General features: G+C 51.5%; 2 protein-coding genes and 1 pseudogene across 3 annotated transcripts in view; 1 reads left to right on the plus strand and 2 right to left on the minus strand.

The window, feature by feature from the left end:
• The window catches only part of LOC119335941 (phospholipase D gamma 1-like), a 7,021-nt gene extending 1,275 nt beyond the window's left edge, over window positions 1–5,746 (plus strand). The window contains exons 2-11 of one of the 2 annotated variants that reach the window (XM_037607987.1): window positions 72–1,181; window positions 1,563–1,679; window positions 2,073–2,267; window positions 2,535–2,783; window positions 2,883–2,951; window positions 3,033–3,180; window positions 3,389–3,537; window positions 3,640–3,801; window positions 4,387–4,584; window positions 5,058–5,746. In XM_037607987.1, coding sequence (XP_037463884.1) covers window positions 72–1,181; window positions 1,563–1,679; window positions 2,073–2,267; window positions 2,535–2,783; window positions 2,883–2,951; window positions 3,033–3,180; window positions 3,389–3,537; window positions 3,640–3,801; window positions 4,387–4,584; window positions 5,058–5,351 — 2,691 coding nt within the window. In that variant the 3' untranslated portion in view covers window positions 5,352–5,746. Of the gene's footprint in view, window positions 1,182–1,562; window positions 1,680–2,072; window positions 2,268–2,534; window positions 2,784–2,882; window positions 2,952–3,032; window positions 3,181–3,388; window positions 3,538–3,639; window positions 3,802–4,386; window positions 4,585–5,057 lie in introns of both variants that reach the window. The other variant, XM_037607994.1, reaches the window with a different exon arrangement.
• Window positions 5,747–6,069: 323 nt separating this feature from the next.
• On the minus strand, window positions 6,070–8,044 carry LOC119305401 (protein HOTHEAD-like). The gene is made up of 3 exons (XM_037581926.1): window positions 7,936–8,044; window positions 6,208–7,822; window positions 6,070–6,112 (listed from the first exon to the last, which is right to left on the minus strand). Exons 1-3 carry the CDS (start codon window positions 8,042–8,044, stop codon window positions 6,070–6,072), a joined length of 1,767 nt encoding a protein of 588 aa, XP_037437823.1.
• A 4,691-nt stretch (window positions 8,045–12,735) lies between these two features.
• On the minus strand, window positions 12,736–13,810 carry LOC119350393 (annotated as a pseudogene).
• Window positions 13,811–14,562: the final 752 nt, after the last annotated feature.

Consider the following 14,562-nt stretch of genomic DNA (forward strand, 5'->3'; position numbering starts at 1 on the left):
CGGTCTCCCATAGCTCCAGCTTCCATTACCAGCCCCATCCCTCGGCCCCCGAATCCCCCGCGGCCTACTACCCGAGTCCGGCGATCTCCCCTAGCTCCAGCTTCCACCACCAGCCCCATTCCTCGGCCCCCGAATCACCCGCGGCCTCCGCACCACACTACCCCATCGTCGATGGGTTCGCCAACATGCACCTCTCCGCCCGCCACGACTACACGCAGGCTCCCGTGTCGTCGCCCTCCGTACTGCCGCCTTCTGCCTCCTTTTCAAACAGTGGAGGGATGCAGATGGTGCCGTATGGTACCGTCGCCGGAGGTGCACAGCATGGCAGCATGAGGGCGTCGCTGAAAGTGGTGCTGCTCCATGGCAGCCTCGACATTTGGGTGCACGAGGCCAAGAACCTCCCCAACAAGGACATGTTCTCCAAGAGGGTCAGCGAGCTCCTCTCCGTCGGCGGCAAGTCCAATGCTAAAATGACAAGCGACCCCTACGTCACCATCCAGGTCTCCTATGCCACCGTCGCTCGCACCTACGTCGTTTCCAATAGTGAGAACCCCGTTTGGGCGCAGAACTTCAATGTGCCTGTTGGCCATGAGGCCGCTGAGGTTGAGTTCGTCGTCAAGGACAGCGATGTCTTTGGAGCTCAGCTCATTGGAACTGTGGCCATCCCTGCCGAGAATCTTCTTTCTGGGGATAGGATTGAGGGCGTCTACCCAGTGCTAGAGCCCAATGGCAAGCCATGCGCTCCTGGTGCTGTATTACAGCTCTCTATTCAGTACATCCCAGTGGCTCGCCTTACAATGTACCACCATGGTGTCATTGCTGGTCCGGACTGCCTTGGAGTGCCCAATACTTACTTCCCGCTGCGCCGTGGCATGAGGGTGACCCTCTATCAGGATGCACATGTGCCCGATGGTTCTCTCCCAGATATCTGGCTTGATCATGGATTGCGCTACCAACACGGGCAATGCTGGCGTGACATGTACAATGCCATAAGCCAGGCGCGGCGGTTGATTTACATTGTGGGTTGGTCAGTGTTCCACACGATCGACCTCATAAGGGATGGAGCTGAGAAGGCACCATCACTTGGGGACCTGTTGAAGATGAAATCGCAGGAAGGCGTTAGGGTATTGCTTCTTGTATGGGATGATCCAACATCAAGGAGTATTCTCGGCTTTAAGATGGTATGAATTATTCATAGAGTCCAAACTGCTGTCTCGAGGTCTTTACACTACATGAAGAACTTTTTTTTTGAGGGACACTACACGAACAACATATCTTGCATTCAAACTGATAATTTATAGAACAACATTGTTATGTCTTTTCAAATGTTTAGATGCTCACCTTATTAAAGGATGGCACAGCCCATATATGTTTGTTGCTGTAAACATACCATCATATCTAATGTTATCAAGTAAAGGAGTTACTAAAATATCTACTTGTCATATAAACAATATCGAGAGGATATTCCTGAAACTACTGTCTGTATTTTCTATGTTATTTTCGTTAGATGCATGTTCAATGTCTGGCCCCATTCCTGATTTTGGGAATTGATGTACTTGTAGGATGGTTTCATGGGCACGCGAGATGAGGAAACACGTCGGTTTTTCAAGCACTCTTCAGTTCAAGTATTGCTTTGCCCAAGATCTGCTGGGAAGCGTCACAGCTGGGTGAAACAGCAGGTTATCCGTGCCGCGATGGCCCACAACTTATCCATTATAATAGATAATTTGTTTCACTGAAACTATATGTTCACTGCACGTACTGAATGTGAATGGTTTCATTTATCTACCAACCATGACTTATGTATCCTTGGATGTTATATGATACATTATGCTGTTGTGTTATATACTTCTGAATAGGTTCACTGTTTGGCCAGTAAAATAAATATAATATATCTAATCACAAAATGCAGTTCTATGTTATATCAAGTATTGTATTGTACTCCCTCCGTCCCATAATATAAGAACGTTTTTAAAACTACACTAGTGTCAAAAACGTTCTTATATTATGGGACAGAGGAAGTACCAATCATTAGTGCCATTTGTTTAACATATGAAGGTCATGAAAACCAGGAAACAGGAACCATTTTTACTCATCATCAGAAAACAGTTATTGTGGATGCTGATGCCGGCAATTATAGGAGAAAAATAATTGCTTTTGTCGGAGGTCTTGATTTGTGTGGTGGGCGCTATGATACACCTGGGCATCCTCTGTTTCAGACTCTTCAAACTTCACACAAGGAAGATTATTACAATCCAAACTTTGCTGTAAGTTTCCGATTCCTTATCATATACTTGTGTCTTGAAGCAGATTGTTTAGAAAGACATATATTTGTGTGTTGGTTCAGTTTCTCATGTACTGAGTTACAGTTACCATAGTCTTAGTTTTGAGGAGTAGGAACCTTTTGTGATGTTTGGTTCTTAGTCATCAGAAGGAGATCATCTTGTACTAGGAATAATAGTTGCATGTCACCATATTCTCAGTTTATTTTTGTCACTGCTCTGAAAGTATTTGTCCTTGTCATCTGCTTGCAGGCAGTTGATGCCCGTGGCCCAAGGGAACCATGGCATGACTTGCATTCCAGGATCGACGGTCCAGCAGCTTATGATGTTCTGAAGAACTTTGAGGAGCGTTGGTTGAAGGCATCCAAACGCCATGGGATTAAGAAGTTGGGAAAATCAAACGATGATGCACTTCTCAAGATTGAAAGGATACATGATATTGTAAACATTGCTGATGCAATTTATTTTAGCGACAATGACCCAGAGACATGGCATGTTCAGGTATTTACAGTTTTCTGTAATGGGAGATTCAAAGTGTTTTCCTTCTTGTTTTGTCTCAGGCATTCAACTCTCTTAGTCTCTTTTTACTTTAAAAATTAGGTGTTTCGCTCTATTGACTCAAACTCTGCCAAGGGATTTCCAAAGGACCCACGAGTAGCAACCATGAAGGTAACTGATAAACCAAAACACAACATGACATTATATTCTACAGTTTGTGCGGCTGACTAACACTTTTATTTTGGCTAACAGAATCTTGTCTGTGGGAAGAATGTACTAATTGATATGAGCATACATACAGCTTATGTGAATGCCATTAGGGCAGCCCAACACTTTATTTACATTGAGAACCAATACTTCATCGGTTCTTCATTTAATTGGGATTCGAACAAAGATATTGGTAAGCATGTTCTAGAGTTCTCTGTTTCTTCTTTTGTATGATCTGACTAATGAACAGACACCCATCCTTAGAAGGATATTAGTGCACAGTCCAGTTGTATTCATTTCTGATACAGTTCCTTGATTCTGTGTCCATCTAATGAAAATGCAGAATATACCAAATTCTTTGATTGATCCCAACTCATGATGGTAAAATTGTTGTCTGTCAGGGGCTAACAATTTGGTACCAATTGAAATTGCTCTCAAAATTGCAAACAAGATTAAGGCAAAAGAGAGGTTTTCCACATACATAGTAGTTCCAATGTGGCCCGAGGGTAATCCAACTGGTGCTCCTACACAAAGAATTCTTTACTGGCAGGTTCGATTAAGCACCCTGTTTCTTCCTAATTTGTTCTGGTGGAGCATACCCAGTCTGTTTATATTGCGTAATCACTTGTTTTGTCTTTCTCTTATATTGTAGAACAAAACAATGCAAATGATGTATGAGACAATATATAGGGCCTTGAAAGAAGTAGGTCTGGATGATATATATGAGCCTCAGGATTACTTGAACTTCTTTTGTCTTGGCAATCGTGAAATTGGGGACAGCCCTAGTACTCCAAGTACTGCAAATAATCCTCAGGTGTGAATTTCTCTCTTGTTTTTCTTTGAAGTTTTGACACGCTATGCTGGCTCTAACGTGCAGTTTTGGTTTGTTCCAGTAAGTTTGAACTGGTTTAGCTTTCAATCATGATAGTAAAGAGAGTAGTCATGACATGTTGAGCTTATGTGACCTTAGCATGAACCGAGTTTCTGTTATTCTTGGTAAAATATTGACATGATTCTGGTAGCCTTTATGATGCATGATGCACCACAGCATCAAAGTGTCAGTTTCTTTCTGCCACTGGCCCTTTGCAGATGAATGACGGTCATATCCCTAGTTCTTAAAAGTAACTTGATAGAAGGTCTTGTTCTTTTGGTCATACATGTAGACCAAATGGCCAATGCATACATCTGAGTTTTTCTGTCAGAGGCTACTTGAGCACTCTTGCTTAAGACAGGCCTTTGGATGAACAATTGAAGCGATTTCGCGAGTTATGTTGATGCTCTGCCAAAATTTTACATTTTTTGTGGGGATAGTTTGAACTTATCGCAGTATTTGAATTTTCACTAGTTATTTGATGTACTAGTTGTTGGGACATGAAACTTAACTTTACTTGCTATTCAGGATCAAGCTAGGAAAAATAGGAGATTCATGGTTTATGTACATTCAAAAGGTATGATCGTAGATGATGAATATGTGATCATTGGATCAGCTAATATCAACCAGAGGTCGATGGAAGGGATCAGAGATACTGAGATTGCAATGGGAGCATATCAACCACAGTATACATGGGCAAATAAAATTTCTGCTCCCCGTGGACAGGTAATGCCTCATGTTTCAAGTTCAAGCTGCTGAATTACATTTTTTGGTACCTGCAGAAGACAGGTGTTTTCATGAGCTTGCATTTTGAGATTGTGCCTGCAGATTTTGTACTTGTCTTCCTGATGTTATGCGTTGCTTAGAACCACTGCTTCATTACAATTGTTTCACCTTACTTATTTTTTACGTTTTCAGAGAGACTGCCTCCAACTACGCCCATTTAACATTTACCTTTTTTTAATTATATATACACTAAACTATAGACACGTAATGACACATACATACTGTTGGTGGCAATTCTACAAGTACAGTTCTTATGTGAATTAAATACTAATATGTGCATTCTAAAACAGCAGTGAAAAAGGTTGTCTGGGTATATTATCTCATCTCTTAGGGTAATAATCTAGTTATGACTTATGACGCAGCTGGTATTTCTGGATTATACTCTAAATCAAGTTTGGTGATTTTTTATGTAGATTTATGGCTACAGAATGTCCCTCTGGGCTGAGCATATTGGAATTATCGAGGAAGACTTTAACCATCCAGAGAGCCTAGAGTGCATGAGGCGGGTTCGTCAACTCGGGCAACATAACTGGGATCAGTTCTTTGCAAATGAGGTGACTGAGATGAGAGGCCACCTCCTCAAGTACCCTGTAAGTGTTGACCGTAAAGGCAAGGTGAAACCCTTGCCAGGATGTGCGACATTCCCAGACATGGGCGGAAACATTTGTGGCTCCTTCACGGCCATCCAGGAAAACCTCACAATATGAATTCTGCTTATGCAAGCATGCAATTGTTGGTGACTTCTTGGGTATTATGGACAACAGAGATGCCGAAGTAGCACTTTCTGGTTCCTGATAACATAGGTAGGGAGAGAATTTCGCAAGCCAATATGTAGGTAGCAGGCAAGTAGGGCAAGTTGGAAACAAGGAAAAAAAAATCAAGTCATTTCTGCCTTTTGGTTGTTCCCATCTTAACTAATCATGTTCCTTTTACATGTATTCGGTCCCTGTATATGTAAGATGATTACATGCTGGATCCCTCTGAAGGGAACCTGGCGTTTGTAGCAAGTGACAACCACCAAGAGAAATAGTAGTATGTTATATGTAATTTGATGAAACAAAGTTTCTAGTGCAAAACTGTAAATGCATCCTTCACACTATTCTGAAGCAATGTTGGGCCTTGGTTTGCTCCTCTTGTCATCAATGGAAATTGGTGGGTGGATGTGGCAACCGGTTCCATTTTTTTACCGAAGTATTGTTGCTTGAACCACCATCATGCCTTTGGGACATAAGTTTTCCTTCTTATTTTACAGTGCAGAGAAATGCATGTTAAAGGGATGTATGGGTTTCATAATAATCAACAAACAGGCACTAAAAGACTATGCCTAGAGAATAAGTGGAAAAACCAAATTAATCTGTTCTAAACCAGGTCCCCCAAATACAATATTATGCCATGAATTACATGCAAATTTGGCTCCGTGAAATATCATTTCCTCCATCTCTCGGCCTGAATCTTTATGCCCATATACCTGTACAGATTTATCATAGTTGTGTTAGTTGAGTTGAGTTGATTCATTCATTCAGATCAGTATAATTGCGAGGGTCATTTCAGACTTGCGTTTACCTGCCGAGCATCATGACGGTGGCCTGCGGGTTGGTGCCGGGGGAGTACCTGAAGGTGGAGCTGTCGATCACCCTGAGCCCCCTCACCCCGAACACCCGGTAGTTGTCGTCGACGACGGCGCCGACGTGGCATCCGCCGTGGTAGTGCCAGATGGTCATGACGGTCTCCCTGCAGTACTGCTCCGGCGAGCGGGAGTCGTTGACGTGCCGCGGCAGCAGGTTGACGGGGAAGTTGGCCGAGTCGGTGAAGATGGACTCGACGGTGGTGTTGGCGTAGGTGAAGTTGGAGAAGGCGCGCGACTGGATCACCCGCTCGATCGTCTGGATCCCCCGGACGCACCGCTCCAGGTCCTCCGCCTCCTGGAAGTAGTTGAACGTCACCGCCGGGTTCGCGCGCGGGTCGGTGCTGCGCAGCTCGATGTGGCCCGTGGACACCGGCCCCAGGATCTTCTCCAGGATGAACCCGCCCCGGAACGCCCGCCTGTCCAGCCGCCTCATCGCCTCCGCCGCGCGCTGCAGCGCCTCCGGCGTCCTCTGCCCCGGCGGCAGCGTGCCGAGCTGCCCGGTCTGGGGGGAGAAGAGGCCGAAGCTGGCCAGGCGGCGGGCGCCGTCGGAGACCGGGATGCCGAACTCGGAGCCGCTCACGCCCTCGATGAAGCTGCCGGACTTGGTGATCCCGACGACCTGCACCAGGGAGAGCCCCACCGGCACCGGCGACGGGATGAAGACCGAGTTCATGGGGTTGTCGGCCACGCCCTGCCCGACCATGGGCTGGTCCACCAGCACCTGGATGCCGTGTGCCTCGAGGTGCGCCTGCGGGCCGACGCCGCTCAGCATCAGCAGCTGCGGGCTCCCCAGCGTCCCCGCCGACAGTATCACCTCGTTCTTCCCCCCGTCCCGGAGGTACACCCGGTGCTGCACCCCCAGCGGGTCCGCGAACACCACCCCGTACGCCACCGGATACGGCACCCCCTCCTGGCTTCTGAACAGGATTCGGGACACCGTGGCGTAGAGCACGACGGTGAGCCCCCGGGGCCGGGCGTGCCGGAGGAAGTCGGCGGCCGTGTGGCGCTGCCCGTTGTTGTCGAAGATGGTGCCGCCGATCTTGGTCCCCGTGACGTGATCGAAGGTGAAGCCGTTGTCGGGGGTGACGCCGGCCTCGAGCAGCGCGTCCCGGAGCGCGGCCTGCCACGGCGGCACGTCGGGGCGGAACACCAGCGCGCGCTCCACCCACCGATACGACGAGTTCACGAGGCCGGCGTCCCACCCGGCCGTGCGCACGTACTCGTTGCTGGCCCGCGTGTAGAATCCGGCGTTGAGGCAGCTCCCGCCGCCCAGCACCCGCGCCCGCGCGTTCACCACGCCGTCCGTGGAGATGAACCGCTGGGCCGGGGACGCCAGCGACGTGTCGGCCAGCGCGTCCGTGAAGTGCTCCTGGTTCGACATGTTGCGGTAGGGGAGGCCCCCGCGCTCCAGCAGGAGCACCCGCGAGTGCTCCGACAGCGTCGCCGCCAGCGGGCACCCGGACGTGCCGCCGCCGACCACGATGTAGTTGTAGTGCGACACCAGCGGCGCGTCCTGCGCGTGCTGCACGAACCGCAGGTTCTCCAGTTGCTCTGCACACGCACGGCACCATTGATCATCACAGCGTCCATTGATCATGATAAAAGACACACGCACGTAGCTGACGCAAAACCCCCAGAAAAACCATGCAGGTGAACACACGCACCATCCTCCGAGAGTGCGACGATGCAGAGCGCGCCAAGAACGGCGGCGGCGAGCACCAGCGCCGGTGATCTCGCGCGGCCAAGTGCCATTTGCGCCGGCGAGCTCGGCATCCTTTACGCTTCAGGGACGCGAAAAGTTCGCTTCGCTTATAAACCTGGAGTTAGCGCGCGGGTAGATCGAGGGTAGATGTGTTAAATAATGCGGAGGCGGTTGCAGTGCAAAGAAGAGCCGCGAGGAGCCCATAAACATGTGTTACTATAGAAAGGGAATGGTTATATCAAATGCAATGCATTGGTCGTGAAATGCAGAAGTGATGAACTTTCTTTTTAGACAGGAGGAGCTGTTGAGTATATCAAATGCGACGGAGCAGCAAGCGAGAGGGTTTACTGGCCAATCTTGAGACGGTTTTGCGCGTGCACTATATTTTTTCCGAAAGAATTACATTTGACATTCTTTTTTGACCTGGAACACCATGCATTCCAATTAATCAGTGGACACGGTTAAATCACCGGCCACGACACTGAGTACATCAGGAGGTTTTTTTTTGAAAGATCCGGGTTCACCTGCTTCATTGATTTAGAAGAAAGCAGTGGGAAATACATGGGCGATCAAGTGATCATGGTTTGAGAAGAGCTAAGAATGGCCAAAACTAGGCCAGCTACATGAGCCGTACGTTTTATCTCGCTACAGAACAGGGCCTCAATGCATCGAGCTCCTGCTGCCCGCCAGAGCTCCATCGTGTTCTTGATGGCTCGCTGAACATCCTCCGTCTGGGGCGTTTTTCCTCTAAATACACACGCGTTCCTCTCTTTCCAAAACTCCCAAGTGATCAGCAACAGCATCGACCTTAGCCCTTTTCTGCAACTTTGAGGCGTTAGTGCGGTCAGTCTTTCCCAATGTCTGAGGGAACTGTGACCTGCGTCCCGCGCTTCTTTGAGCACAGCGCAACCATATCTACGCGACACTGCCGGCCAGACAGATCGGGCAAAAGGGCAGTCCCAGAAAAGGTGTATTGAGCTTTCCAGATTTCTGTTGCAGCATACGCAAAAATACCCATTGGGCCACCCTCGCCGTTGCAGGCGATCGTTGCACCAAAGCTTGTCCTGGTGGAGCAGCCAGGCGAAGATCTTCACCGTGCCTGGCGCCCAAGCCCTCCAAATCGCAGCTTTGCCTCCTGAAGGAGGAATGTCACTGATTTGTAGATCGTAAGCAGCCTTAGCCGAGTAGCTTCCTCCTCCTCTGGTTGCCACCCAGCTGATCCGATCCTCGTTGGAGGAGAGAACAATGCCTGCACCCTGAATCTTTCTCCACATTTGCAAAAACCGGTGAGCAATCTCTACTATGTTGCCATGCCGGAGATCACGTACCCATGTGTCATTTGTCAGCGCATCATGAACCATCCTGTTTTTTCTTCTGGCATGCTGAAACAATGATGGGAACTCGTGTTGCAGCGCCACCGCCCAGATCCATTTGCAAGTCCAGAAACGCGCTGTTTTTCCGTTGCCCAAGTGCACAAAGGTGGCCGATGCAAACAGCTCCAGGTCCTCCTTGGGCCGGGAAGTTCATCCAGGGCCGGTGTGGCTGTTGCCAGGAGAGCCACAACCAGCGCAGCCGGAGAGCTGTGCTGAAACGATGGAGGTCCAACAAACCTAGCCCCCCCTTGGCCACCGGAAGACAGACTTTGCCCCAGGCCACCTTGCATTTGGCGCCAGTGACATTCTCATCATGTGCCCATAGAAACTGCCTCCTTGCTTTTTCCACCTCTTTTAAAATCTTCTTCGGCACTTTGAGTACTGTCATTGCAAACACCGGCAGTGCCATCAACACAGCACGCACCAGTACCCTTCTACCTGCCATGTTCATCAGCTTGCCTTTCCAACCAGCCAACCTTGAGCGTATCCGGTCAATGATAAATTGGAAATGCACCAGCCTTAGCTTCCTTGGAGAGATTGGCAGTCCCAGGTATGTGGTTGGGAACGTGGACTGCAGCCCCCCAAAGTTTTGCAGAACCTCAGTTAACTGAACATCAGCACAGTTAATTGGGATGACTTCAGATTTTGCCTGGTTTAACTTCAGTCCCGTGGCCTCCCCGAATCTGCTGAGCAAAAACAACAGCGTGTCCACTTCTTCCTTCACCGGGTTGGCGAAAATGACGGCGTCATCAGCGTATAAGCTAATCCACATGCTGATCCCACGGCCTGTCAGCTGAGCGATCATCTCTTCCTCTGCAGCAGCTTGAAGGAGGTGGTGAAGAGGGTCGATCGCCAGGATGAAAAGCAGCAGGGATAGCGAATCACCCTGCCTAAAGCCACAACCATGAGATATTGATTGGCTCTGCGTTTCGTTGAGCAAGCAGGAGGAGGTGGTAGAAGAGAGTAGCAGCGCTATCCAGTTTCCCCATCTAGGAGGGAAACCCATTTTTTTGCTTGAGCTCGAGCAAGTCCTCCCATGTCACCGAATCAAAAGCCTTTGCTATGTCGAGTTTGAAGAAAAGTGCCTTTTTCTTCGTCCTATGTAACATCCGAACGCAGCTTTGCACGTACTGATAGCTCTCGTGGCTGCATTTGCCTTTCTGAAATGCAGTCTACGCCGGTGAGATGATTTTATCCAGGGCCCCTGCCAGCCTTGCAACGAGCACTTTGGAGATTAGCTTAGCAACAGAGTGGATCAAGCTGATTGGTCGATAATGGTTGACCTCCAAAGCTCCATTCTTCTTTGGCAGCAGCGTAATCAGGGTCGTGTTGATCTCTTGAAAATTTTGCCCAGCCACCTGATGAAACTTGTTAAACACTGCCATGATGTCATCCTGAATGATGTGCCAGCAGGAGCGAAAGAATTGTCCTGTGAACCCGTCAGGACCAGGAGCTTTTTTCGTTGGGGAGGAAACGATGGCTGCTCAAACCTCAGCCATGGAGAACGGCGAGTCTAAACCTTGCGGATCAATAGTGGGAATGGCCAGTCGTTCCCAGTTGATGGTAGAATTCTAGTGAAGTGGTCATGGAGAATCCTCTCCTTTACGTCGTGATCAAACACCTCTGAGCCATCCTCCCTGAGGGGGTGAATGAAGTTTTTCCTCCGTCTAGCTCTCACTCTTGCGTGAAAAAACTTCGTGTTTGCATCTCCCGCCTTTAGCCAGGTAGTTCGAGAGGCTTGCTTTCTTCTTGCCCTCTCAATGGCTGCTAATCCGAGCACTTTCATCTTGAGCTGCTTTCTTAGGTGGAATTCTACCAGCGTGAGCTCTCTGTTTTCTTGCGCCACTTCAAACAAACGAATGACTTCATTTGCAATGTGCAGTTGCATCTTTCCTTTGCCAAAAGAGGCCTTGCTCCATATCCTCAGGTCAGCCGTTGTTCTTTCAAGCTTCTTCTTGATTCTGACAAAAGGGTAGTCGTGCTGAACTGGTCTCTGCCAGGCACGAGTGACCGTTTGGAAGAAGTGAGGAAATCGAGGCCAGAAGTTTTCAAATCTAAACCTAGCACTTCATCGAGGTGCATCCACAGCAGTTAGAACCAGGGGCAGTGATCTGAGAAAGAAGTTGATGCAACAACCAGCATGTGGTCGGGGTGCGACTCTCCCCAGCGCGCGTTGCAGAAAACCTTGTCAATGCTACACATGGTAGGCCTTTCTCTTTCATTGCTCCAAGTGAAACGCCGATTTTTGCACTTGATTTCCTTGAGCCCAGCTAAATCAATGGCCCGGCGAAACTTCCCGATCATCCTTCTGTTTATGTTTGAGTTGCTCTTGTCTCGCGCTTGATATATCATGTTGAAATCGCCGTTGTCATCCACGGCTCATCTGCAGGAGGGGCGGCAGCAGCTATCTCCGATAGGAAGTTCTCTTTTTGAGCATGGTCAGTTGGGCCGTAGACCGTGGTCATCCAAAAATCCTTCCCTGAGCTCCTTTCGTGCACCCTAGCTGTAATGGAGAAACTACCCAGGTAGTGCGAAACTACGCCGGTTACATCCTTATCCCAGAAAATTGCTGCGCCTCTCTAGTCCCGATCGCCGGCAGCACCACACACCCCTGCAGTATGCTACCTCCTATCTCGCTAGCTACCGCAGTCGTCCAAGCATCGATCTTAGTTTCCTGTAAACAAAGCACTGCTACCCTATGGGAGGAGGCTACGTCGCTGAAGACCGTGCGTTTTGCCGGGCAGTTCAAACCTCTAATGTTCCAGGTCATGAAGGTTAGATTGCCGTCATCCATCGAAGAAACTGAAACTGCTCCGCCAACTGAACCATCTACTAGGAACAAACAGAAACACCATACAACGAAACCAGGGGCGACGACGGCCACCAGTAGCCCCAAAAGCCCGTCGTCGTCGAGCCGTCCACAACACCGGAGAACTAATCATAGAAACTAAACCTAACTCGAACTGGTTTAAGACCAGCCGCTGGCGGAGACTAGCTACTACTAAAACTACCAACATGACCAGCCTTGCATGATCTCCTCCACTTCAACGATTCCTGCCATGCCCGCAGCGATCTTGAGAGCACACTGGTCAAGCCCCATGAGCTTAGCGATTGCAGCAATGTCATCGTCGGAGAGTGGCTCCTGGAAGCGCTTCATGATTTGTGCTGCAGCTTTTTCAGTCATCTTGTCCTTCGGACCATGCTCTCCCAGCTCCTGAACAAGGCGCAACACTGCCCTTTGCGCCATGGGGGTGGAGATGCCTGCAGCCGCCTGCCGAGCGCTGCGACAAGATGGGGCGGAGGTGGCCCTGGACTTGGGCGGTGCGGAGTGGCGAGGATGAGGAGGCTGGCTAGAGAGGATCGAGGGTAGCACCGCGGCGAACAGCTCCTCAACCTGCAACTTCCCGTTGTCGATGCGCATGGCGCCCACTTGGTGGGTGACCGCGTCCATCTGGAAGCCCACCGTCGTCGCTGCAGGAGAGGCGATGCAGGGCAGCAGGCACGTCAGCATTTCCGGGCTCTCCAGCTCGGAGGGCTTAGCGGCATGGGGGGAAGGGGAGCGGCCACCGTCTTCAAAAGCCAGCGGGGTGACCAGGGCTTCCTGCATGGCGCTCTCCAGCTCCAACTGCATGCAGTCCGTGCGCGGGGGAGGAGACAGGGCGCGCCCGTTGTCGGAGAAGGAGAAGAACCGGGCCACCGGGTCCGCCTCCGCCGCAGGGGGAGGAGGAGGCGCAGAGCGGAGGGGGAGCGGTGGTGTTGCGCGCAGGACTTGAGCACCTGCGGCCTTGTCACCCGCTTGACGGCCACGCCGGTCCGCCCCGTGGCGACGCTCGGCAGGAGATCTACTGCGGCGCCAATGCGCCTCCCTGACGACGTCCTCGTCACAGCCCCTGGCATGGCAGCCGCGACCCAGCAGGCGATCCCTCCAGGAGCAGTTGGCCCCAGCGCCACCACTTCCGTCGTCCTCGCCCGGTCACGGGCACCACCTCCGAGCACAGGGCCGCAGGCCACAACCCCGACGTGCGGTGCCCGGCTGCGGGCCTTGCCCTGCCCATCTTCGACCTGCGCCACCCAGGTGCCAGGCTTGTAGCGCGGGAGGGGGCGGTCGTCGTCTTCGTCCGAGGAGGGCAGCCCGCTCTGGCCGGAGTGCGAAGAGCGCGGCGAGAGGGGGGTCCAGTCCTCTAGCAGGTCGACATGGATCAGGAGATCGTAGCGCCGAACGCCCGACGGCGGGGGGATGCAGCGATCAGCGGGGGCGAGGCCGACGATCTCGTCCGCCCGGCCCGCACCCCGCTTGAGCACCCAGAGCGCGCGCTTGGTGGGGATGTGAGCAACATCCCACACCCATAGCCAGAACGCGAAAGTCTTGGTGTGCCCTCTCTCCAGGGTGCGCGAATCTAGCCGGTCGACGCGGCCGATGTCACCGATGGCCTCCTCCGCGCCCAGCAGCGACCAGAACTGCATGGGCAGGTCTTCAACTACGACGCGAACGTGGTGGTGAAACTTGAGGAGCGCGGCGTGGTCGTCTTCATTCCAAGCCCTGATGAAGTACTTGCATCCCTCCACCTTGACGACGCCCCGGCGCACGGCGTTGTCCCGGTGCGCGGGGAGGTCAAAGTGGACTAGGAAAGCTTCTGGCTGGTGGGCAGTGACGCGAAGCAGGTGCGGAGGGGTGGAGAGCAGCTCGAGGATGACCCTGCCCACCGCAGCGGGGGTGGTGGAGTGCGAGCGGTCCGTGGCGGTGAGGGTGACCGCGTGCTGGCGCAGCACGTGCTCCTCGATCTCCAACGCCGGGGAGGCCACGATGATCTTGCTGCTCTCCCGCGGCCTTCTGGCCGGGTCGCAGAGGGCGAGGCTTGCCATGGGAGCAGGGGAGGGCGCGGGCGGGAAGACGACGCGATCGTGGACCGGAGCTTTTGCCGCAGCCGGGAAAACCAAGCGAGCATGGGCAGCCCCTCCCGGGCCATCGTTTCTTTGGTTTTGTGGGCACTCCTTGCCAAAGTGACCCCCGCGCTTGCAAATGATGCAGCGGAGGGGATCCCGGCAATCTATACGGCGATGGCGCTTACTGAGGCAATGGAAGCATTTACCTTTGAACTTGCTTAAAAGGGCCTCCCTCCCCACATCCACATTGAAGGATCTGCGGCGGTCCGAGCACTGGATCGGAGCACGCCTGCCTCGATCCACCGAGCGGGGGCCTGCCCTCCCCTTCTTCC

This window comes from Triticum dicoccoides, chromosome 1B (genome assembly GCF_002162155.2).
Source record: "Triticum dicoccoides isolate Atlit2015 ecotype Zavitan chromosome 1B, WEW_v2.0, whole genome shotgun sequence".
Classification (NCBI taxonomy): Eukaryota; Viridiplantae; Streptophyta; class Magnoliopsida; order Poales; family Poaceae; genus Triticum; species Triticum dicoccoides.

Bases quoted from the DNA above. Each gene is read 5' to 3' on its own strand.
- LOC119305401 (XM_037581926.1), bottom strand. From the start codon at position 8,044: ATGCCGAGCTCGCCGGCGCAAATGGCACTTGGCCGCGCGAGATCACCG. The intron at 7,823-7,935 runs GTGCGTGTGTTC...GTGCGTGTGCAG, and splicing joins CGTCGCACTCTCGGAGGATG to AGCAACTGGAGAACCTGCGG. The intron at 6,113-6,207 runs GTAAACGCAAGT...AAATCTGTACAG, and splicing joins ACCGTCATGATGCTCGGCAG to GTATATGGGCATAAAGATTC.